Source organism: Myiozetetes cayanensis, unplaced genomic scaffold, assembly GCF_022539395.1.
Source record: "Myiozetetes cayanensis isolate MyiCay16 unplaced genomic scaffold, myiCay2020 scf1, whole genome shotgun sequence".
NCBI classification, from domain to species: Eukaryota; Metazoa; Chordata; class Aves; order Passeriformes; family Tyrannidae; genus Myiozetetes; species Myiozetetes cayanensis.
In genome coordinates, this window is record NW_026086604.1 from 57763166 (window position 1) to 57786485 (window position 23320).

General features: G+C 42.4%; 1 protein-coding gene across 7 annotated transcripts; it reads right to left on the reverse strand.

Annotated features, from left to right (window-relative positions):
• Positions 1-1581: 1581 nt before the first annotated feature.
• On the reverse strand, positions 1582-21963 carry PTGR3 (prostaglandin reductase 3). 7 transcript variants are annotated; one of them, XR_007629680.1, is made up of 5 exons: positions 21668-21813; positions 8203-8359; positions 4787-5235; positions 3324-3428; positions 1582-1802 (listed from the first exon to the last, which is right to left on the reverse strand). XR_007629680.1 is itself a non-coding variant. In XM_050321274.1 (2 exons), exons 1-2 carry the CDS (start codon positions 21958-21960, stop codon positions 14714-14716), a joined length of 1218 nt encoding a protein of 405 aa, XP_050177231.1. In that variant the 5' UTR covers positions 21961-21963; the 3' UTR covers positions 13874-14713. The 7 variants fall into 7 exon arrangements, 1 of the variants encoding a protein (XP_050177231.1); XR_007629679.1 differs by having other exon boundaries at positions 4787-8020; XR_007629686.1 differs by lacking the exon at positions 4787-5235 and having other exon boundaries at positions 3324-3375.
• Between the last annotated feature and the right edge of the window lie 1357 nt (positions 21964-23320).

A 23320-nucleotide genomic window follows, 5' to 3' on the forward strand; every position in this document is an offset into this window, starting at 1 on the left:
ACAGACCACCAAAAAAAAAAAAAAAAAAAATCCTACATATCTCAAAATGCTGGGACAGTGGTTCAGCTGTTTCACCAGGTTCTTCTCTGTGTTAATTTGCCATATTTTATAAGGCATGTTACACATTCTTCATTTTTGTATTTTCTTTTCTTTCACTGCCCCTGTTATGGTTTGGCTCGACGTGCCCAAGAGTAAACACCCTGCAAAAGAATTTTTATCAGCTAGAACTGATTCAACAAATAGGTTTCACCTGAAAGTGGACAGCTTTACTCTCCAGGTTAAGGTTGATTTTTATCTATATTTTTAAACTTCTTAGACCAACAGGTAACGAAAAACCTAACTATGATAATGAAATAACACCAACCTACATTGCCTGATTTTTGTTGTTTGTTTGTTTGTTTGCTGTGGTTTTAACTTAGGTTTTGATTTAATATAACCATTACACAATCATTTCCCAACTGATTTTGAAGATATCAAATGTAGAGTAAATAGCAGATATATGGTATTTTCCCTTTTAAGAGGTGTTATAATTTTATATACCAGGATAACACCTGTGGATCAAGCCAACTCTGAGCTTTGGATAACTGTAGACTGGGAATATTGTGAAGATGTGACTACAGATTTGCTTATAGTTATCTTCTTTGCAAGAAAATCTATGTAAGTTATAGTGTCTGCTTTGTATTTCTATAGGCTGGAACTATGTTACTCATGGGATGTGGAGTATAACATTGATTTGGTGTTTTGATTCTTCTGTAAATGCAGAGAGAGAAGAAAACAATTGGACTCTTGCTCTTCACAGATGGGAAGATATGGTCTTTGATCTTAATGCTATAACTAGTAATCAGATGTTGGTTTTCTGGCTTTTAATGTGTGAATGAGTTGAAAGATGTTCTCAACTGGACTAACAAGCCATGTGTAGTGGGTGAATGATGCTTCGTGTAGCTCATTCTTGACACAGTTATGATATAAAACAAATCTAGGAAGGTCTTTTGATCTGTGAGTTAAGGCTGCCTGTGTTTAAAGAGACAAGGCTGGGAGTATATGGAGGCTTTGAAAAGCCATGCATGGTTGTACCCTTGCCTTTACCCTATTTTTGCTTATCTTTCTGTTTGCTAGCTACAGTGCTTTCTGTTAGAATAGTGTTAAGATTCACTTCATGTAAGATTCACTATTGCACCTCCCCTGAGTGGAAATAGCATGGTGAAATCTTACTAGACCTATAGTGTGTATGTTTGGGCTTGGGAAAGGACAGTGCAGCTCTTGTGACCATGCAGCTGCACAAAACCTGCTTGTTTCCTCTTTATCAATGAACAGCACTGAGCGCTTAAGGAAGTCAGCAGTTGTATTTTGCTTGGAATTATATGTGAAGGAGGATCCTCCTTCTTGTCATTTTATTTATCATTAACAGCCATTTTAATTTCTTCCCAGCGGCAATTACACTGATATCACCACATCTAAATCAGAAGTGACATTAGTGGTTATATTATGTTGACTGGGCATCACCTAATTTTTAAGTGGCATTCGCACCCCATCATTGTGATTATATCCCTTTCTAGTAAGTAATATAAGAAAAGATCTACATAATGGGAAAACATACATATTAATATATTCCATGACAAACAAGTTAACTTTACATATTAATCATGGTAAATAGAAGTCACGCTTTACATTTTTCCTCTTCAGTACACTGTTCTCTTGACAGCTTGCTTTCCCTCTGGTTTTATTCTTTCCAACCCTGGTGTACATTCCACTGCCTCTGGTCACCCTGTTAGTCGCAGAAGGAGAAGGCAGGTCACATCCGTCTGGTTAAAATTTAAAAAAAAGGAAAAGACAATGTTACTGGAAAACATAATATTGCTGCTTTCCTCATTGCATTCAGGTCTGCATGAAGGCACTTGGATATGTGCAATAAACATATGTGTGTGATAATGAGATTGTTGGTGGAAAGTCATCTTGAAAAGACAAGGAGCAATTAAGCTTGCTTACTTATACAAGTTAGAATGACAAGATGCCAGTGCCGGCCCCGCTCATCCATATAATAGGGTTCTCTTTCCCTGCTTAGCTGTATTGGGAGAAGCGTTTCCTGTCAAACCTCTGCCATGACTCCACCATAAAGCAATCTGCCTTCCTCCCTTTTATACACCATTCATTCTCACACTCATGTCACTGTCCTGATTTCAACTGAGTGCCTGCTAGCAAGCACCTGTATTAGAATAATTTAAGAATTCAGTGCAAAGCCTTCATATAACTGAGTATTTATTTGTAGTGGTGTACTCTCTTGTCCAATTTTAATTGAATACTTAAAGATGTCAGTGGGGAGATGTGCAGGTTGCTCACAAATGTTTAATAATGCTATGTGTGGAGTCAACAAATAAAGCACCTCTCTTTCGCTATCTTGAAGATTTAGATAGGATATCTTGGATGTTATTGACAAGGAGAGAAGTGTGGAACAATAGGAACATATGATAGTGTTAGATAACAATAGCTATCCTTATGCATCTTGAATTGAATGATGAAGCCATCAATCAGAGAAATAGCCCTCTGAGTATATATCATTGACAAGATGAATACCACCAGTACATTGCATTTCTGGATGGAGATCTCAGTGATCTGTAATTCAGAAAGGCAATAAATAGCATATACAGTCAAACTAATTCTATTATTTTGAAAATCAGAAATTTTTTGCCCTCTGTTTGTTTTTTTTGTTCCTTTTTTTTTTTTTTTTTAGCTATGAGTCTTCTTCTGACACTGAAAGTACTTGTACTTTAATGACTTAAACAATGCTTTCTCATTTAGTATTAAGATGCCATTCTTCTCCACACACAGTATATTTAGTGGACACTTTCAAGGCTTAAAAGAGTATGAGGAGCAGTTCTTTCAAGCTGTTGTCTTGTCTCTTAATTAATTCTTACATACAGGCATGGGGATCCATTCACACTCTAGGAACGCTGTTAGAGTCCCTCCCCATAGCAAGAAGCAGACTTGGCATACAGTCCTTAGGTGGCATAGCTTCTGTTTCCAACCTAAATTTTCCTGTGTTCTCTTTGGAACGTCTGATAGTTCCTATCACCTCTACCTCTTTCAGGTTTGGGGTTTATTTTGTTTGGTTGGGTTTTGATTTTGTTTGTTTGTTTGGGTTTTTGTTGGGGTTTTTTTGTTGTTGTTGTTTTTGTTTTTTGGTGTTAATATCATGGTGTTTAGGTGTTATGTTTATAGCAGAGAAGCAACAGAAAAAAAGCTAGAGAGACAGAAGCTGCATTACAATAAATGAGGGACTCTCAGCTCGTAGTTTCCAGTTAATCGGTTTCATTTCTTTTACTTACATTTGAAAGTGAGTAAATATTCCATGGTCAGGGCCAAAATTTATCCTTGGATCTGTACACAGGTAACCAAACATAGAGCAGCAGTGTTACACAATGAAAATGGCTCTGAAGGAGAATAAAGAAAGAATATGAGGAAGGACTGTAATTAATGCAGTGCTCAACTAGCTATAAAATACAATTTAAGTAATGAACACTATTTGTATTGCTATTATTTCTAGTTGAGGTTTTGGTTTTTTTCTTTTTTAACATGGACTCCTTTGTGTTATATCATCTTCATGATGTAAACGTTTAGGTTCTCTTCATGTTTGTTTGCTACTATATAGAAGATAATTTTATTAAAAAATGGATCCTACCCGGGATGCTAGTGATTGCTGCAGTGAAGAATTTCTAGAGCCTTAGGGGAAAAAACCCAGTCACTGCCTTTCCCAGAAATATCTGAAAGGGCTAATGAAGTTTGGAGGATCTCAAAGGTATTGAAAATATATGGCCTGATGAGGGCAAGAAAAAGCTCAGGTCTTTCAGGAAAACAGCAGGTAAAAGAAATATCTCTAGCTTTCCCCCTTCTAAATCTAATCCAATGAAACCACCTTCAGGCCAACAAGCTTCTTGAGTGCACTTTGCCCTGGATATAGTGTTGTATTATCACCCAAAACATAAATAATGCAATAAAAGAAAATGGTTGATGTCTTCTTAATGAGCTACTGTTAAGGCACCCTTCCTTCTTATCTCCTTTCATAGCCTGATGCAAAGAGCAGCATCCAGTGATTTTGAGTGTATTTCGAGTGCTGCTAGGAAAGTACAAATGAGAAAACAGACTTAATTACACTGCTTACTGCATCTAGAGGTCCATGTGGTTTAACCGGCTGTGTTAGGACACCCTGTAATTTGGAGGAATTCTCCACGCACTGGCACCATAATGTACTGCTATCCAAAGGATGGTTAATAATCTAAAGTTGGCTGTTAACATTGCTGGAGCTGGTGTCTATAATTTCAGAAAGTGACCTGAATGACTCTGCAATGAAAGACTGAAATGTCACTCTCCTCCTTTACTTTGTTTGCCTTGAGCAAAGACTGCTCCAGATTGTGTACATCCAACAAGGTCCAAATGATGAAAGGGCAGTGCGTAAGCATAGATTCTGCTAAATCTCTGCTCTGCTAAACCTCCCTGCTCTGGCAGAATAGTAGGGAACGTGGGGAGGAGGGCACAGGAGAAAAATAAGACTATCTCCTCCAGAGCAGCTTCCACTGTGGCTATCTTTTCCCATCTCTGAACATGTAAAGGTGAACCTGGCTATAGGGACCTGGCTCTCCCATGCTCTTTAGCTGCCAGCTTCAAGTAAATCAGACATGATGCCTGTGCCTAAAGGCAAAGCAAATGGCTTCCATTATCCAGGTATTTATTTTGCACCTGCTGCTGTGACATCTGTGTAATAACAGTTACGTATGACAAAAGGTAGTCTGACCTGACTTTGAGTATTTCATCGCTTCTTTTCATTATGCTGAGTGAGCGAGCAAGCAGACGACTCATATTCTTCATGGGAGGTAGAACTGTAGAATCATTTAGGTTGGAAAAGACCTTTAAGATCATCAAGGTGTCACAGACCATCCAGCTGAGACACATGTGGAGCGGCAAGTGCAAAGACCTTTGCTGTCAGAAATCTTAAACCCTTGTTTCCGTTGTGCCTCGTTGGTACAGCTCAGATGCAGTAAAGGAGTAAAATACTATCAGTAAATTTCAGAAAGTTCAGTATTTGCATTTCATTTGGAAACCTATGACATTTTGGCGTATTTTCACTGGAAGGCCAGAGCAAGGCTGATTGAAGATCAGTGTCGGCATTAAAATATACAAGGTACGGAGAGCTGGTGCACTTCAGAGCAAAGCCAGCCTGCCAGGCACAGAACCAGGGCAACCCTGGGACAAAGAATAGAACTGTGTTAGGGTTGGTGGTATTTTTAAATACAGTATTGAAGAAAGAGAATTAATTCACTCACAACACTCTGAAATTGTATCTTCTTGGAGTGACACGGGTTCTTAGTGCAAATACGCTTGTTTTCAGACCTTCCTGCAATTTGCCTGATGTACAAATGTCAGAACTGGGGACTGTTCAACCTTTTGACTTACTGTGTGGTAGACAGAAAAGCACTTGAACAGTACCTTTTTCTTTATTCCTTTGGTACAGTATAGCTAGTTTTCAAGGACCAAGAAAGTTTTCCATCATTTGGATAAGCGTGGATGTCAGTTGTACTCTGTCAAAATTATGCTGGGAAGCGTCAACAAAATCTAAGCCTGAATGGGTTCATTCCCCACCAGCCATTATGAAGGCACTATTAACATTTTGTTTACTGAAAACATTAAGAGATACTGCTGCCATATATATATGACCAGTAAAGTTCTGACTATTTCTGGAAGCAATCATCTTCCCACCTTGCATTTGTCTCTAATTAGTTGAAAATGTGATATAATGCCAGAAAGATCAAAGAAAATAGTCTAGAAAGCAAGGACACTGGCAGTAATGCTCACTGCAGTATATTTGTGAAGCACATTTGTTTGATTTAAGACTGTACCTGACTTACATTGGGGGGATAAAAGCCTGTTGCTACTTGTTGAACTCATCTGAGGTGAAACACAAACTTTGGTTTTCCTCCAGTCACCTGAACACACCACTATCAACACAGTTTTTTGCCCCTCCTAGATACAACCCTTGTCTCTACAGCATCTTTTATCCACATCCTGCCACAACCTTTTAGGATTCTGGTTCATCCCATGTGAACCACTGCTGGACTGTGTTATACTTCTACAATTTCGACTTTGTGGAAAAGGAGGAATATTTGGCTCTTTACCCTTCACACCATGATGTGTATTTTGTGACTGCTGAGCATGTCAGCTTTTCACAAACAAGAAAGAAAGAAATGCAATAGAAGTTGCCTCATCACATTAACTTGTACCATTAACAGAAAGAAAGACACCGCAAATTAAATCACATAGGTGGAAAGAGTCCTTGGTGGGTTGTTTTGGGGTTTTCCCCCCTATCTAGCTAGAAAAGATCTCATCAATTTTTTAAAAAATTATGTCTGTTTCTGTGGTAAAATGGAAACTGGATACACTTGCCATAAATCTAGTCAAATTTTGTTGCAGAGCTTATGGGCGAAACTGTATGCTTTGTTAGGTTTACACATTACAAGACAAGGGTACTTGACCTACCCTCCTGAAAAGAGGAAAGCCTGAAACATTTTCAGCAGCCTTCCCCTCTAAGATTATTTCACCCCTCATTTTTTTATTTGGAGTAGAGAGGGAGCCAGACAGACAGAGGGAGAAGGATAGGGAAAAATATCTATCAAGTCAGGCTTGTGCCTTATGGGAGTGAGGGGAAGAGCTGTTGTTTTAAAATAGGATGTCCTTCACAGCCCAATTCATTTAGAGAAGAATAATACCTGAGAACTGGAGGGTTGCCTTTTTAGAAGTTCCTTTGGAGCAAGACTTGCTTTGCTGCCACCCACCATCAGAAACTGCAAAGCTGATGCCACTGCCACCATAGCTCTTACAGCATCACTGACTACACACACACTGAGTTTCCCAAGATTTTGGGAGTTATCTGGAGGCCCTGGGAAATCTCACTACAACTTGAGGTTAGGCAGGTCTGTTAGAACTGCTTTTTCCAGCAGCATGAACATACATACAGAAATAAGAGCCAGGTTCTCCTCAGAGTCTGTTTTTACACTGTTTCAAGAGCGTTATTCTTGTTACTCATTCACATTCCCTGGAGAGGAAACCGACTCAACATCTCTCTTATTTCTAGGCACTTGTGATAGTAGATTGAGGTTTCCCAGCTCAGGAAGAAGTCATAGGATCCAGTTAACTGACTCTGCATCTTGATTACTAAGCATACAATAAAACAATGTATTTTATCCACTTTCATCTGGCTACTCTTGCCACACCCTATGCAGGGAGGAAAGGTACATTAGGCTGCTTGTATGCAGGGGTTATTTTGAAAGTAATACAACCCAAGGAGAACCCCTCATTAGGGTTTCAATGAGGGATTACACATAGGTGTCAAGGGGCAAATAAGCCAGGCATTATTCTTGTTTAACATTATAAAATGGCTTTCAAAACTCTGGATGCAAATAAAACTTTCTGATAGGCTGCCAGGAACAGTCATGCCAATAATGCTATGCCACTGTGAATAAAGTTGGAGTGTTTTTCTTTGTAGCAATCAGACATGCCACACAATGCATTTCTGTGGAGTTCTCTTTCTTGGGTGGTTGAAATCACTTGGCTGGCGGCCTTGTGCCTTCCAGCTCACCTGAGGCATGCTGTAATCAGCCAGAACTGTGCTGCATGTCATGTCTTACTGCTTCCAGAAAATATACAAATTCCTTTCCTTCTATTCCCTTTGTGAATGAGTCCCTTAGGGGTATGGTTTTAAGACAGCGCACAAGAAGCCTGTGCACAGATCCTCGTAACGCATAATGAGATTTGTGTGCCTGCCTACTTTCTCTGAAAATGAACCCTAGAACAGCAGAAGTGACTTGGTCTGGCACTCACTTGGTCCTTTTGACCTCCCTCTTGTGACAGAAGAGAAAGACTTCCTCCTCTTTCTCTTAAAGAAAGCCTGCAGGGTGGGTTTTTATGATGTGCTGTCTGGTCTTGTAGTAAACAGAGACATTTCTTGAGGTTTTTAGAGACATCAGCCTCAGTTCTGAAGAAAGATAAGGTTGTTCAACACTTCATGGGGTAAACTTTTCTTAAGAGTACAGGTGCAATGAGTCTACATGTCTCATGACAGAAGGTTTGAATGCAGAGTTTTTGCTTGAAAATGACATCAGAAAAAAATGTAAGTCCAGGAGAGCTAACTGCTTATGACAAGTAGGAAAGTCTCACCTGCAGAATAGGTGCCAAGAGCTCATCCTCCTTCTAAACCTTTATTTGTTATTACAGCACTGTGCAGGATTCAGTAAATTTTCCCAGTGAAAATTCCCTATGCAGACTCATGTAAGCTTCTTGTACACAGTCCATTTTTAAAGTTTTTTTGGAAGATCTAAAACAAAAAAAAAAAAAGCCAGAGAGAGAACATGCTATAAACCACCGCCAAAACCTCTGGGCTATTATGGATTGCAGGAAGGTTTCTTGCAGTCTGCCAGGATCTGTGCTGAGTGCCTCGGGAGCTGAAAACTGCTCTTGTCCTGTGATAAGGGTTTTACATGAAGCGGGCTCTGCTGGAGGCACAGCAACTTACAACTCTTGTTGAACCAGCACTGCCCAAATGCCCCTTATAACCAGCATCAACTGAAGTGATGTCAAAAATCCTCCTGCCCTATAACCAAAGTAAAGAATGTGAGTTTAAGGGGGGTAGATACACGTTGGAAATTATAACTGAGATCAAAGTATTATGTGCCTAGGCTGTGTACACAGAATTATCAAGAATATCTTGCTGATAATCAGCAGGCTGTACCTCACAGTTTCTTGGGTTTTGCCTGGGGCCTGGTCTAGATGTACTTTTGTACTAGTGAAACACAGCAAGTGCAGTAAGTGTTTACCCCCTCTGATGTTACCATTTCATCTGGTCTAACAAGATCCAGCTTTTATTTATATCTGTGCTTGTGAGAGGTAGGAAGAATGCATCAGCCTGGGAGGAAATAGAAAAAAAATATTGTATTCTTGAGTACCTACTGAAAGAGTTAATGCAATGGGGCGTATGTGAAGGGGTTAAAACACTATACAGGTACAGATCCTGTGGCAATTACAAATGTTATTGAAATAAAAACCAGAAACAGGAAGCCAAAAAACAGGTCCCTAAGGCAGGCATCTGTCTTAAATGATATCATTTGTCAAGTTTCCAGCATTTTGTGGTTGTGAACACAAAAAGAAGTTCTGTGTTACACTAAGGATATTACATACTCATTAGTTGGAATGTTCCTGAAGTACATAATACAGGATTTTCATTTAATAAGAAGCAGCTACTTGCAACTGCGCTGCACATAAAATAAATTCCGGGCATGCTAATTGCCATTCAAGGATGTTCTACCTAATTTTTGACAGGTTTTTCTTCCCCTCCCCCCTTAGACTACACTGTAAAAATTGTAAGCAGAATGTATTAGTAAAGTTTTAAAATCTTTTGAGAATATTTTCTTATTTCTGAAATCTGGATTCCTGCAATGATGAATAATGAAGGCTTTAATGCAGATATTAAAGAAAAGAAAAAAAAAAAAGGAAAAAAACCCTCCTAGGATTATTGTAGCAAGAAGTGGAGTCGTAAGGAAGCAATACACATACATATACATGCATATCTCTTGGTACAATAAGTCTTTAAGTCATCACCCCTCCCTTAAAGAAAAAAACCTACCTTTAATTAATTGGTATAGTTCCTCTATCTGAACACTATTAGTGCATTAGTTTTAACTAATATATAAGCTTCCCCCTCGTTGCCCTGCCAATGACCTTAAGCTTCACATGGTAGGAAAGCCACTTGCTGTAGAATAGAATAGTAATTTATCCACCGTGATTGTTCAGCTCTGGCCCCTCTGTAAAACAGCAACTGACAATTGTGCTGTGTTACGGATGGTACGTTTGTGGTGTGGACAACAGTGTGCGGAGCGTCCCACTCACTTCCCTGAACACTGCAAGCAGGGTTTGAAAGTGACTGTAGAAAGAAGGGATCGCTCACTGCGCGATGTCCCTCCATTTCCAAATCTTTTTTGTTCCCCCACCAAATAACTCCCCCATTTTTTTCTCAAAAGAAAGATCAGTACTGTTTACCCAGCTTAAGTAAGAGCAGTATGTAGTTTTCCATTCATAAAAGTATGTCATCATAACAACAGTGATGAAAAAAAGAGGTTACTTTGCTTTTATTTTACCTGGGATTTCCCTACTTTTTTCCACATTTCAGGATTTAGCATATACCCTCAAAACACAATAAATTTCTATTCTGTAGCTTAAGGGATCCATCAGTTAAAATGTTAGTCTTTCATCTTTATTACCCTCCCATTAAAATGAAAGAAACCGGGACACACTTCAGTTTAGAAGAAGCAATTTAGTTGGTAATGTCCTTACTACTCAAGTCTTTACAAAGAGAGAAAGTGCGTTATTGCTTATATTTCACACATCTATCTGCATAAGAAGCAACTAAAGCTTTCAGACACATACGATATTAAATTTAATAATATTCTTTGATTAGATTATTTTATTACAACATTTTTCCATTACCAGTCATTTCCTGTACACATTTACATTCATAAAACCTGCAGGTTTTTCTTTGTTTGTATGTGTTTATATGTATTCATAAAGCAAGGAAAAGGTTTTCTGTTTTGCTACAGCTGTTGGATTCAAAAAGAACAGATTAATAACTAGTCACCACGTAGGACTAGGTTTTCTTGTACACTGCACCAGTAACCCTTTGCTATAATGAGGACACAAAGAGGCTCACATCAGGCTGCTCCTCTTCTTCATAACTCAAAAGCGTCACAGTGGCAATAGCCTCTAGTGCTATTTGTCTTTAGTGCAGTTGTGACACTTCGGCATGATCCATAATTTGGCAGCTATTTACCGTGACATTTCCCTTCAGTGCAGCCATAACATTCAGTGAAGCCATTATTTGGTTCCATTTACCATATAAATTGTATTGTCGTGCATGCATGCTAGCAGCTACATTAGGTACCTGAAAATGAGTAAATCTTGTAAAATAGATACTAACAGCCATTCAGCAGAGAAATTTCTTTACTCCTCAGACAGAAGTAGGAATATATATAATATCTGCAAACACTACTGCAAACTTTTCCTCGAGTGTAATCATTTGTATTTACATGACGCAGCAGTTATTCGTATCCACTAATGTATACATACATTACCTGTATGTATACACAAACACACACACACACACATATGCACACATGCAAACACATGGCAAACTATTGCTTGGTAGAAACCGAACTTAATTCAAAAAGGTATTAGGAGATTCCAGCATAGCAATTAAGTAGGAAGCATATCTGTAAAATGTGCTGAGGGTTGCAGGCCAGGAGAGAGCGAGTGAGTACGTGTGTGTCCGTGTGCGCGTGCGTATGCACACATGTGACAGACTCAGGAAAAAAGCCAGCTCTTCATCTAGTTCTTTGTTGTTTTTCCATGGAAGCATATGTGTGTAGGGAAGGGAAATTTGGTTATTAGCCTCGGCAAACAATGCCAGATTCCTCTGTAGCAAATTCATTTAGAAAGGTAAAATTAGGATGTAGTGCTAGCAACCACATCTCAATGAGCTGCTATTATTAATAGTATTATTATTTAAATCCCTGCTCTCTACATATAGTATACTTAGTACTTCCAAGGCAAATGTATTATTATTTTTAATCATTTAAGTCCCCACTGTGCACACAGCTTTTAATACACCTTTTTTGCAAGCATATTAAGTGTATTGTTATTAATCCCTTGCTGTGACTCTACAGTATTTCTTTTCCTTGTATGTTCAATGTCCTATCATCATTTAAACCTCTCACTGTGTGCATGCCATATACATTTTCCTAGCCATCTAATATTTAAACATTATTTAAATCCATCATAGCTTACTTATTCAAAGTCAGCCCTGCTCCCATAACTGTAAGTTTGCAGAATATACTTTTAAATAAAGAGTTGGTTTTTTTTCCTCCCTGCAAACCAAAATTTATTATGAAACTCATCAGAAAAGCTTTATCTGCATGTTTCAGAAATACTTTTCATCCTCTCTCCATCAATAATGTTCTCTTTCAGCAATTTAAGGGATAGAAATCGTATCTTTAAAACCAAAAATTACTTCTTCGTTCCAGATTCCTTCATGGAAGAGCAATCACATTTATCCTGAGCTACCCCTTCAGCTTAACATAGGCATTTGATGAAAAGGACAAGCCCAATGACCAAAGCCTTACCCAAACACCAAAAGGGCTATGAAATTTGTACACTGGCCAAACAAGTTGTGCATGTAGCAAACATAAAACTTTTATTAACCTGTGATCAATATGAAAGTGCTAAACCATAATCCTGAAGCCAAAATTAAAACCAACGACATGTCACATCTGAATACATATGTGTGAAACTTCCAAAGGTTCCTCTCTTCCCTTATTTTGATCAGTAAAAGAGCCTGGGGCAGTTGCATTATGCAATGTTATACATGAAGTAACGTACTAAAAAGAAAGTAGAATGTTTTAAGCCCACACAGAATCCTGTTACAAGAATATTTTTTTATGACAAAAAACATATGGAATTCACCTCAGAAACATTAAATCTATTTAACTGACAGCAATCAACACATCTGAAAATTGGGCCACTTGGATGGATTCTGGCATTTGACTGCAGAAATTTAATTTGAAAACTTGTTACCCATGCAACTCTTCTGTATGCATCACAAATATAACCAATTTTATTCTTTTTATTTTGCCATAGGATATCCCAAACAACATTTTTAAAGACACATTTATTGACCAAGGACATTGCCTTGTCTCTGACCAAGAAAAGACACCATGTGCCTAGAAATAAAAAAGTGAGAACTTTGCATGCTCTGATCTTGTATGGTACTTGAGTGTTTGCATCTTTCCAGCATCCAGTTGGAAGGCCAATAATTATGCAAAACACAAACCCAACACAATATCTATAATATTAAAGAGGAAGAATGTTTCTAACAGCAGATCTTGGTGACAACAAAAATCGTGGTGGTTTGATGTTTACCTTGCGTAAAAGAGAAATGGTAACAAAGACTCAAGCCATTCTGCTCTTCCCCAAAATCTACCAAAGTTAGACTATGCCTAGTAGTCAGGCATGACCCCAAAAAGGAACAGTTCTTCACTGTACACAATTCTTTATGATGAATTACATCATAATAAAAAATCACAGTAAAAATTATCTACATCAAAATTAGAAATACTTTTTCTACTGTCTGTATTGCTGAATAAAATACAAGTTTTTCTACGTTACTTTTAAAAAATGTGTGTACAGTCAGTCCTGAATAATGCCCTAAAATTAAGTTTACCCCAGATTTTTTCCTTCAAGCCCTAGACATTATCAGTCTTTCATTATGTTTATTATGAGGTGTATGATCTTAGGAAATTTCCATCTCTCCAAGTGCATACAAATTAATATAATTTTAAAAGAAGTGGTGAAATTGGCCTCTAAGATTTTAAACATTTGCTATGGAAAAAAGACGTGGAGCAAGCAGTTTCAAGTATTTTATTGTTCTGGAAAATATTATGCTTCAAGCTGGAATTCCCACTGTATGTATCATTAATAATATCTATTAAGTGAGGAAGAATTTTCAAAACTTTACAAAACCTTTTAACTGCACCCTCTAGATAACCTATGCCTGAGCATCGGTACCTGTACCAGGTACTGTGACTGTAGATTTAAAATGGTCTTGCTGTTTGTAAATTATTTGGTAGTAAGAAGTAATATTTGGTAAAAGTAGAAGTAGCAGCCTGATTATGGGAAGTCACTTCAAAAATAAGCAGTCAAAGAACTCTACAGAATGGAGAATACCTACAAAAGAGCTAGTCAACAAGAAACACATAAATATGAATAAATGTCAGGAATATTTAAATAGCTTTTAAAACTTTATTTAATCTTCAAAAATATACAGGACCTGAACACACATGAACATGGCTCAAAACCTCACTCCAACAATCTTTCAATACTAACTCAACGAAAGACTGGACAGTAAACAGCAGCAGTAGAAAATGAAAAGGCAAGAAAATGAGACTATGTTGCAACTTGTAGTTAATGATTTGAAAGAAAATTGCACAGTTGTTTACAGTTAGGAAAGACATGATTTAAAAAAAAAAAGTCAAGTTGCTTAACATTACTGACATGTCAGCATTGGAGGATACATTTCCCTGTGTAACCAGTTGAGGAATATTACTATGATCCATGATGCAACTGAGTTATGATTATCACGTTTGTGACAAAAAATCACGAGCATTTTTTTTCCCAGAAACTTCAAGAGACTAACAGAGCAACCCAAAGATACAAGTCTTTATTTGGTCTTGTTCTAAAAATTTTATTTTTAAATCAGGGAATCAAAATTGCCAGAAGATTTTTTTTCTGAGATGAACTACATACGAAGTCTTATCAAATCAGTCTGACAGACTAAATCTGCCTCTGCATCAAGACTTATTCTGTCAAGAACAATGTTCTTGTCTCACGCTAACCTAAGTGACAGAATCAAACACAGGCCCATTAAGTTTGTGCTACAGCCACTGATTTAGGCACTTATAAGAAAAAAAACCCAAAAAACCCCAAACCCACCCTTTTTTATTAACACCTTAGTGCTGTTTTTTAATATAATATCCATTACTAAGCTTTAAAAAAGAAATTCTTTCTAGTAAATCTGGGGCATAAAGTGCCCATTTTCTCTCTTCTGATTTATATCATTGTTCTGTTTTTACAGCTTACTGTTGACAGAGTGAGGTAATTCAACTACAATTTTTCCAATGTTTTTTCCCATGTACATGTAATCTACAGCACGGAATACAGACTCCAAGCCGGTGAACTTTCCCTCCGGAGACATGTCTCCAAAGTCCACCTCACAAACCAGGTCTCCTCTTTCATACATCTCGAGCAAATGCTTCAGAGCCATTGTGTATTCAGAAAGGTAATGGTTCAAGAAGAAACCCCGGACGCTGGCAGACTTCTTCAACAGTTTTGCTGGCAATAACTCTGCTTTAATGGGCTGGAGGCCAGTGGGGTTTTGGTAGCCAGCGATAAACCCAATAACTATCAGGTGCCCTTTGATAGCCAAGGAATTGAGAGCCAAGTCAAACATCTTTCCCCCAACAGATTCATACACCACATCCACACCTTCGGGGTAGTCCTTCCTAAGCACAGATTCGACATTTTCAGTTTTATAGTTGATTGTACGGTCACAGCCAATGGATTTCAGAAAACCACCCTTTTCATCACTGGAGCAGGTTCCAATTACATGGCATTTTGCCTTCTTTGCAAGCTGCACAGCAAACTGGCCCGTTCCTCCAGCCGCTGCTGTCACCAGAACCTTCTTGCCTTCAGACAGGTTTCCCAGCTCTTTCAAACTGATGTATGCAGTAGCGCCACTCACCATTAAAGTAAGAAACTCGGGTTTCACTGAGGGTAGAGGAACTGCGTGTCTGGCAGGCACAACCGTGTATTCAGCAAAGGAACCTGCTTTCACGTAGGCCACAGCTTGACCCACCGTATAATCTGCACTAGCACTGAGTCCTAACGCTACCACATCACCGACACCTTCAAAACCTATATCAAATGGGGGTTTAACTGATGCGTCATATCGACCAGCTGAGTAGTTTATGTCAGATGCATTAATGCCGACAAATCTAGAAGAAAACAAAAATGCATTAACGAGATTTACTCCTTACTGAGTTCAACCTTCAATTTAAATTTCTGGGATAAATACCAGATTTTTTCTGATTACTGGTATATTCGAACAATGAGTACACTCCGGAGACTACTTTTATCAGACTTCTGTAGTTTACATTCTGTTACTCTAGAATTATAGACAAATTTTCTGAACAAAAAGCACAGAAACCCAAAACAAAACAAAAAAATCCCTTATATTTTCCTTAAGTCCATTTGACCAAGCTAAGCAAGCTAAAAATAATTCTGTAAAAGATTAAAGGATGAAAATTAATTGACCACTTTATATGAGATGTGAAAGCACTGAAGAATAAAACATGCAGAGCGGTAAATATGTGGATTCTGGCAACAAATTTACATTTTTGAATATAATAATACTGTTAATGACTAATGATCATATTAACTATCGATGTCATTTGCAAGGTCATGTTACTGTAGGCAAGTACTTTTTAATTGATGGAGTCACTACAGCAAATTTGCCTTTTGATGTAGCTAATGTCAACGTTAAAATATTTTTCTTTATATAAATTACTTGCAACACATCAAAACAACCTTGCACAGAAGGACTAAAATTGTAAAACTGAATATCAAGTCCTACTGACCTCTAACAGGTGAAAATGGATGGCAATTTTTTTTAATAGAAAGATAGTGACATTCTCACAACTTGATTAAGCACTAAGAGATGATAAAAACAAAGTTATGATCTAGCTTAAATGTAAAGACTATTTAAGTTTGGAGGTTTTTGAGTAACAATATCTTTACACAGGCAAGGGAACAGAGACTGGGGAAGGTTCTGTTAACTGGAAAATGTAAAAAAGAAACACATGCAACAACGACGCCAGGACTATTACTACATGTGGATGTGACAACTCGAAAGGTGAACTTGACACCATGTAAAAGCTGCAGAAGTAGACAAACAGTGCACTTTTAATTGTTGCAGTTAGCAACAAGCTCCGATCGTGTGTGTGTAGTTTTAGACTGCTTGCACACAGAGCGAGGAGAACTAAAACCGCTTTGCTGCTTTTTATTTCCTTCATTCTTTAAGGCGTGGGGAGCTTCAAACTTTCACCAACGTTATATATAAAAAGACACGTACGCGTAAACATATCCATGCAATAAAATAGGTGAAAGCGACTGTTGCTCTTGGTAATCCTGCCTTCAACTCACTGCTCTGCCGCAACAAAAAATGCCTACGTCTTGTTCGTAGAAACAAAAAATCTTCTATTATCCTGTTTTGAGGTGACTTCCACATAGGACTGCTAAAAGATGTATAAAAATTGGTAACGGAGTTGCAGCTTCCGAGGCAAACCGTGTCCCTCGGGCTCCTGGCAGAAGGGCTTGGAGCATCGAGGCGAGACGTGTCGGCGCTGCCCCGGCCTCCTCCCGCCCATACACCCCAAACTTCTGCGGAGGGTGAGGGGCCGGTGGAGAGCTGTGCTCGCCTCCTCTCCGGCCTCATCGCTTCGCCCAGCCGGGGCTCTCGGTAGCTGCGAGGCCACCCCCGGGGCGCTCACTCGTCCGCGGCCCCGACCCGCCAGGCAGGTCCTGGCTCCCCGCTGGGCTCAGCCTCCTTCCCCACGCTCCCGGCGCGCGTCCGCCTTGGAAAGGTGCGGAGCAGCCGTGCCCTCGGCTGGGGCACGGCACCCCCAGGAAGGGCAGCCAGCGCAGCACTAGGAGTAACAACAAGCCCCCGTCTCTCCAGGAGCGTCCCCTTCCCGGCGCTGCGCGGCAGCGAGGACAGCACAAAGGCAGGTAGAACAACCCTCCTGAGGACAAAAACTTTGCGTGCGGGGAAGGGGCGAGTCGTGCGGGGGTCCAGGCGCCCGCCGAGCAGGGCTTGAGCACACGCACCGCTGCTTTTGTTCAGCAGCCGGGGAGGATGCGAACCCGTCCCCGGCCGGGCCGCACCGCAACTTGTGCGTGCGGACTGCAGGGGCCGCGGCGCCCAACTTGGCGCTGCCCGGCCGCGCCGGGAAAGGGATGCGGAGCTTTCGGCGGGGGTAGGCAAGGGGATGAGGGTCGCCCGGGGAGGGGGGCGGCCGTGCCCGCCGCCGCCCGCTGTGGCAGGGGGCTGGGGCGGACAAAGCCGTGTGCGCTGCCCCGCTGCGCGGGGGGCTCGTCCCCGCCGCCCGCCCGCCCCCTGCGCGCACACACACACACATACACACAGAGACACAGACACAGACACACACACACAGACACAGACACGCGTGCACACGCACCCGCGCCCTCCCCGTCTCTGCGGGGCGGCTGGGCCACGGGAAATGATCCTCCCTGGGCTCCTGGGTTCATCATTATTAATCAACACAGGGCTGCCGTCCAGCCCTCCCTTCCCCTGCCCCCCCCCCCTAATTTTTTTCACCTCATTTTTATTGTGTGTAAACTCAAAACTCCTGTTCGCATTGTACGGGCTGCCTTTTTTTTTTTTTTTTTTTTTTTTTTTTTTTTTTTAAAGATTGTTTAGTCTGTTAGATTCCTTGCACATTAAAATGATTGTACACACCGTCTGGATTAAAACACAGTGTCTAATCTGCCTGGTCACTCCAGCTGACAGAAGTGAGGTGGGGAGGATGTGCCTGCAGTTTCTTAGATTATTTTTCTTTTAAAAGTAAGAAAAAGCATGAATTACAACTTGAAAATCAGTTTACTAACTTCTGAGACTGAGGAAAGGAGAAAGCACAGAAGTAACAACTACTTCGGATGCTGGTGGGTTTTAAGACATTTTATGTTGCCTTGATTTACTTTCTACCTTTAAATCTATTCTTTAATCTAGAAGTTTCTAATTTAGGTGCTCTTCACATCTCAAGATGCAAACCTGAAGGGGGGGCGAAAAAAGCTTGAGATTGGCTTTTAAAAAAATTATTACACACATTGAGTCACCCGTTTTATTTATACTCAACAGTGTTGAACCCCCTCGTACTGTTTATTACAGAAAACAGGAGGACATCGCCGAGGGGAAGAAATGCTGCTTTTAGTACCACAACAAAGCACGAGACACTGAAAACCAGCACCACAGCCTTAAGCACAGACAAAACAAAGTCATCCAAACCAGTACTATGCAAGAAAAACATTATTTAAACCAAACACTCAGCTGGAATAGTCCTCCACTTTTCCCACTGTGATCCATTAGTCCCCTGGTTCAAAAAAACTTTCCCAACCCCTCTTACTCCCTTTCCTATAAACTTTGTTTCCATCTTCCAGGCAGACAGCAAATCCTTACAGTTATTTTGGAAATATGTCACTTCCTCAAGAAAATCTCGAAAATCCCCTAACAACTTTAAGAAGGACCAAATCTTCACAGCCTTTGGGTCCTTCTCCTGCAATAAAACAGAGAACTCTTGCTTCCACACCTGCCCTCGCCCTGTTTCCTCCCCTAAAATAGGACAAACGGACATAAGAAACTTAAAAAGCTTCATTAACGATTTACAACCTTTTCCCCTCGTCTCCTCTCCTACACAGAATCAAAGTAAAAAAAAAATTGCCCTGATTTCTACTCTTGAAGGATTTTTGCATAAAAGATGGATTTTTTTTCTGTATAAAAAAGGGTTGCTGCCATAGTTCTCTAACAGAGAAGAAAGTTCCCCCTAACTGCCTCTTATTTTAAAATATCAATCTATACACAGATTTTAATTTCACATTCCCATAAATCCCCAAACAGATTTTATTGTGGTGAATGAGGATTGTTTTGCATGAAAAGCTCAAAGCAATTAATACTATTCATGGGCGTGACTGGGACTAAAATGAACAAATCCGCAAATGCCCTCTTGGAACTCAAAGTCCTTTATTGTTTTGTTTTTAATTGTGTGCTTCTACCTATTAGAAAATCTATAGTTGTGTTTAGGGTTTGGGTTTTTTTGTTTGTCCTTTTTTTCTAACAAAATAGAGTCAGGGACTCATCCTTCTAGGATGAGATAATGCTCCCCAGAATGACAAGAGAGGGGGAAACATTCAGAACTTGCTTCCTGTTGCAGTTTGCATAAAGCAAATGTCTTACAGTAATGTGATCCTGTGTCTTCAGTGATATTCTCCAGAAAATAATAGTAAATAAAGAAGAAATTACACAAATAATACAAAACGTAAGAACTCTAAACCTAAACTTCATCGTTCACCTCTCCCTCCCCTCCATCCTCACTCAGGCATGTGTGCCAGTACAAGAACATGTGTGTAACAGGCTGATGTGTTAAAACCCAGTAACTGCCAGCCTGAATCTGATCTGTGGACCAGCTCCAGCCTGTGTGCACACATCCCACAAGCATCCAGGGAGCCCACCCAGCAAAGGGAGGGAGGACAGGGAGAAGGGAAGAGTTACGCTGGAAGCTACATATATATATATATATAAAAAATTTACAGGAGGGTGGAGGTGGGATGAGAAAGACTCCAAGTGCATATATCAAGGGGAGGGGATTTGAGAAACACGGATGTCACTCTGCTTTGCATTACCCGAAACTTACTACTTGCATCTCAAGTCTTTCAACCTCTTCCACAAAAAGGAATTTTAACTTCAGCTGGGTAGCTGTTTCATGCCATTACTGTTCCACGGTCATTAGTGGATGCAGCAACACAATGTTTTAGACTTTGAGGTTGGGAGGGAATTTTGGTCTCAGAAATCCTAGTGGGAGATGTCAGCATTGGATTAAAGTGCCACAGCTGCTTTCTCCTGAGCTCCTGGAGGAGTCTCTGCTCCTCTTTCTCCTTGCCCCCTCTTTATGTGTATTTATGTGTTACATATGGACACATACATGTATGTTACACATACACACAGTGTCACACGCTGCCTTAATGTAACTTACAGCATTGTTCTTAAGGCAACTTAGTGCTTCTTCACATCTTTAAGCTCCCACGGAGAGCATGGCAAACTATGTGTTACTACGATTTCCTTGCTTGACAAGAACCTTAGAGTGCTGTTCTCTCCAGTGCCAGCCACGCAGTCTGCTCCAAAGTTCCCAGAGTTTCAGCTTCCCCTCGTTAAGCAGAGAAACCTCTCAACTTTAAAACGCTTAGTTTAAGTGCAAGGAACCACGGCGGCTAGGAAGGAGCCACCGAGAACGAGCAGGTTTTTATGGAGCCAGCTGCGGGAAGGCACATTTTGTCCTCGGGAGTCTTCCTTTCACGGCGAGCTGGCCACCGTGCCGGGCGTGGGATTTACGGCGCGTTACGCTAAGCAAAAATGTCACCTCCTCACTCTTCCCCCTACCCGGCTCCACTCCGAAAGCCGCCAACAACCGCGGGCTCTCGTCCCGCCGACGGAGGCCGAGGGCCGCCCTGCCCCCTCCCGCCGCCCGCCTTTGGCGCGCAGGGACGAGGGTGGCGCCGGGCGCGGCCCGCGGCCTCCCCGGTGACTCACGGCGGGATGGAGGGATGGATGGATGGATGGATGGGGACGAGCGGCTGGCGGGGGCAGGGAAGGAGAGCGGCGTGCAGAGCAGCGCCGAGGCAAGAGCGGCTGGTGCGGTCCCGCACGCACACGGCGATGCCGGGGCACTGCGCGTCAGCGTCCCCCGTGGGACTGTGCGGGTGCGATGGGGACACGCTCGCACCCCGGGGCACTACGCTCGTGGAACGAGCCCGGGCAGAGGCCTGGGAGGGGCTGCCCGGCGTCTGCCTCCCTCCTCCGCGCTCACCGAACTTGCCTCTTCTCCCGCCGCCCCACCCCCTGGCACAGGGGCCCTGGGGTGTTTCGATTCCTTCGGGCAGGCGCACGCCGGGAGCAGCGCACACAGACAGAAAGACAGACACACCCCCACCCCCGCCACGGAAAGAGGAGGAGGAAGTGTCACCCTCACACACGTGGATAGGGCGACCGGGCTGTAGCACCAGCCGTTCAAAACAACAACAACAACAAAATTAAATTAACAGTCGCCAGATGGCGGCTGGTACAACTTTGGAGCCGGTCTCCGAAGTGAGGGAGCCTGTGGGAAGGAGCAGGCCACAAGGTGCCAGAAGTCGGCGGGGGCCGCCGCTGGGGGGGAGGAGGGCGGGGGGGGCTCACCTGTTCCTGACAAGGAGGTCTCCGTCTCCCGGGAGTGGCACGGGCGCGTCCTGCTGCAGAGTGAGCGCTTCCCTGAAGTTTTGGCTCAGCTTAGTCACCACCAGCTTCTTCATGGAGCTGGGGATGGACGAGCCCTGGAAATCCAGAAAGTGACGGGAGTAGGACATGTCCAGGATGGGCCGCGACCAGCTGCCACCGAAGTAGGACCAGGCGGGACCGGGCTGCCGCCGCCGCCACCACCACCGCGCTGCCCGGGAGCTCAGCAAAGCGCCGCTTTTCGCGCTAAAACTCATGCCCTGCCTCGGCTCTCCTCTCCCGCCCCGCTCGGGAGAACTCCGGCTCGGGATCCTCCAGGCAGCTCGCAGGACCCGCCGGCAGGAGTAGCTCCCCGCTCGCAGCTATGTGTGTAGGTAAACAGAGCCCCCGCACCGCAGAGGCTGTCCCTCCCCGCCCAGCCGGCCCCTCCGCCGCACGGAGACGCCGCCGGAGGAGCAGCGGCGAGGCGGTCCCCCTGCAGCAGCCGCTCGTCTTCTGCCGCCGCCGGCGCTGCCGAGGAGCGAGGCCGGCCCGCTGCCGCGGCCGTCCGTCCCGCCGGCGCTGCGCCTGCCCCTGCCCGCGCCTGCCCCTGCCTGCCCTGCCTGCCAGGGAGGCAGGTGTGCGGCGGGCCGAGCTGCCTCCTAAAGCTGCTGCTGGTGGCGGCGGCTTTTAGTTTTGCACCCTGCCTCTGACTAAGGGGTTTAAAAATCGGAGGGGGTGCGGACGGTAAGGAAGGGGGGGGAAGACAGGCAGACGGACAGAGAGAAACGGCTCGGATTAACCCCCGCGCCCCATTTTTTAGTTTACAAAAAGAGATTATCTTCCTGGCAAAAAAAAAAAAAAAAAAAAAAGGAAAAAAAAAGAGAAACAAGAAAAAGGAGGGGAAAAAAAAAAAGAGTGAGAAGAAAGCACGGTAAATTATGGGCCGGGGAAGGTTAGAGAAGTGGGGAGAAGTTGCAGCTAATCTCCTAATGTTGTTATTAGCCGCCGCCGAGGAGCCGCTGCCCGCGGGCGGACGCTCCGCCCCTTCCGTGCGAAACGTTTCACTTCCTCGCAAGGTGCTACGAATCAACCCCGAGACGGCGGCGGCGGCGGCTCCGCGCCCGCCGCGGGAGGGGATTTAAACGGGAGAAGCTCTTCCCGCCGCCGCCGTCCTGCCGGCGGGGGAAGGGTAACAGAGGCTGCTCTGTCAGGTTGCTGGGGTCGCAGCTCCCCCCCGCTCCTTGCTACTGTCAGAAAATATTTTTGCGGGGTTTTTTCCCCCTCTTCTTCTTTCTCCTTAAATAAATATATATATATATTTATATGTATAAAATCACCTCTCGCTGTAGACTACGTTGGGTGAGGGAACCTGCGCAGGCAATCAACTGGGTCAAGGGACCGAAGTCAATGTTGTGATAGAGCCGCCAATCCCAACTTGGTACAACTGAAGCAATGTAATAGAGATGTTGCACCGACGTCGCGTGTAGTTCCCAGAATTAACTCCCTCCTACCAGTATAAACTGCTCAATGCTTAATTGTGCGGTGTTAAGAAGGAAAAAAAAATCCCCTTTTGCTCAAAAAAGAACAAAACTGCAGTTCCAAGTGTTTTCCTTTAGGAATCAGCTGAGTAGTTTT

Bases quoted from the DNA above. Each gene is read 5' to 3' on its own strand.
- PTGR3 (XM_050321274.1), bottom strand. From the start codon at position 21,960: ATGAGTTTTAGCGCGAAAAGCGGCGCTTTGCTGAGCTCCCGGGCAGCG. The intron at 15,639-21,667 runs GTGAGCCCCCCC...GTTTTCTTCTAG, and splicing joins GACCTCCTTGTCAGGAACAG to ATTTGTCGGCATTAATGCAT.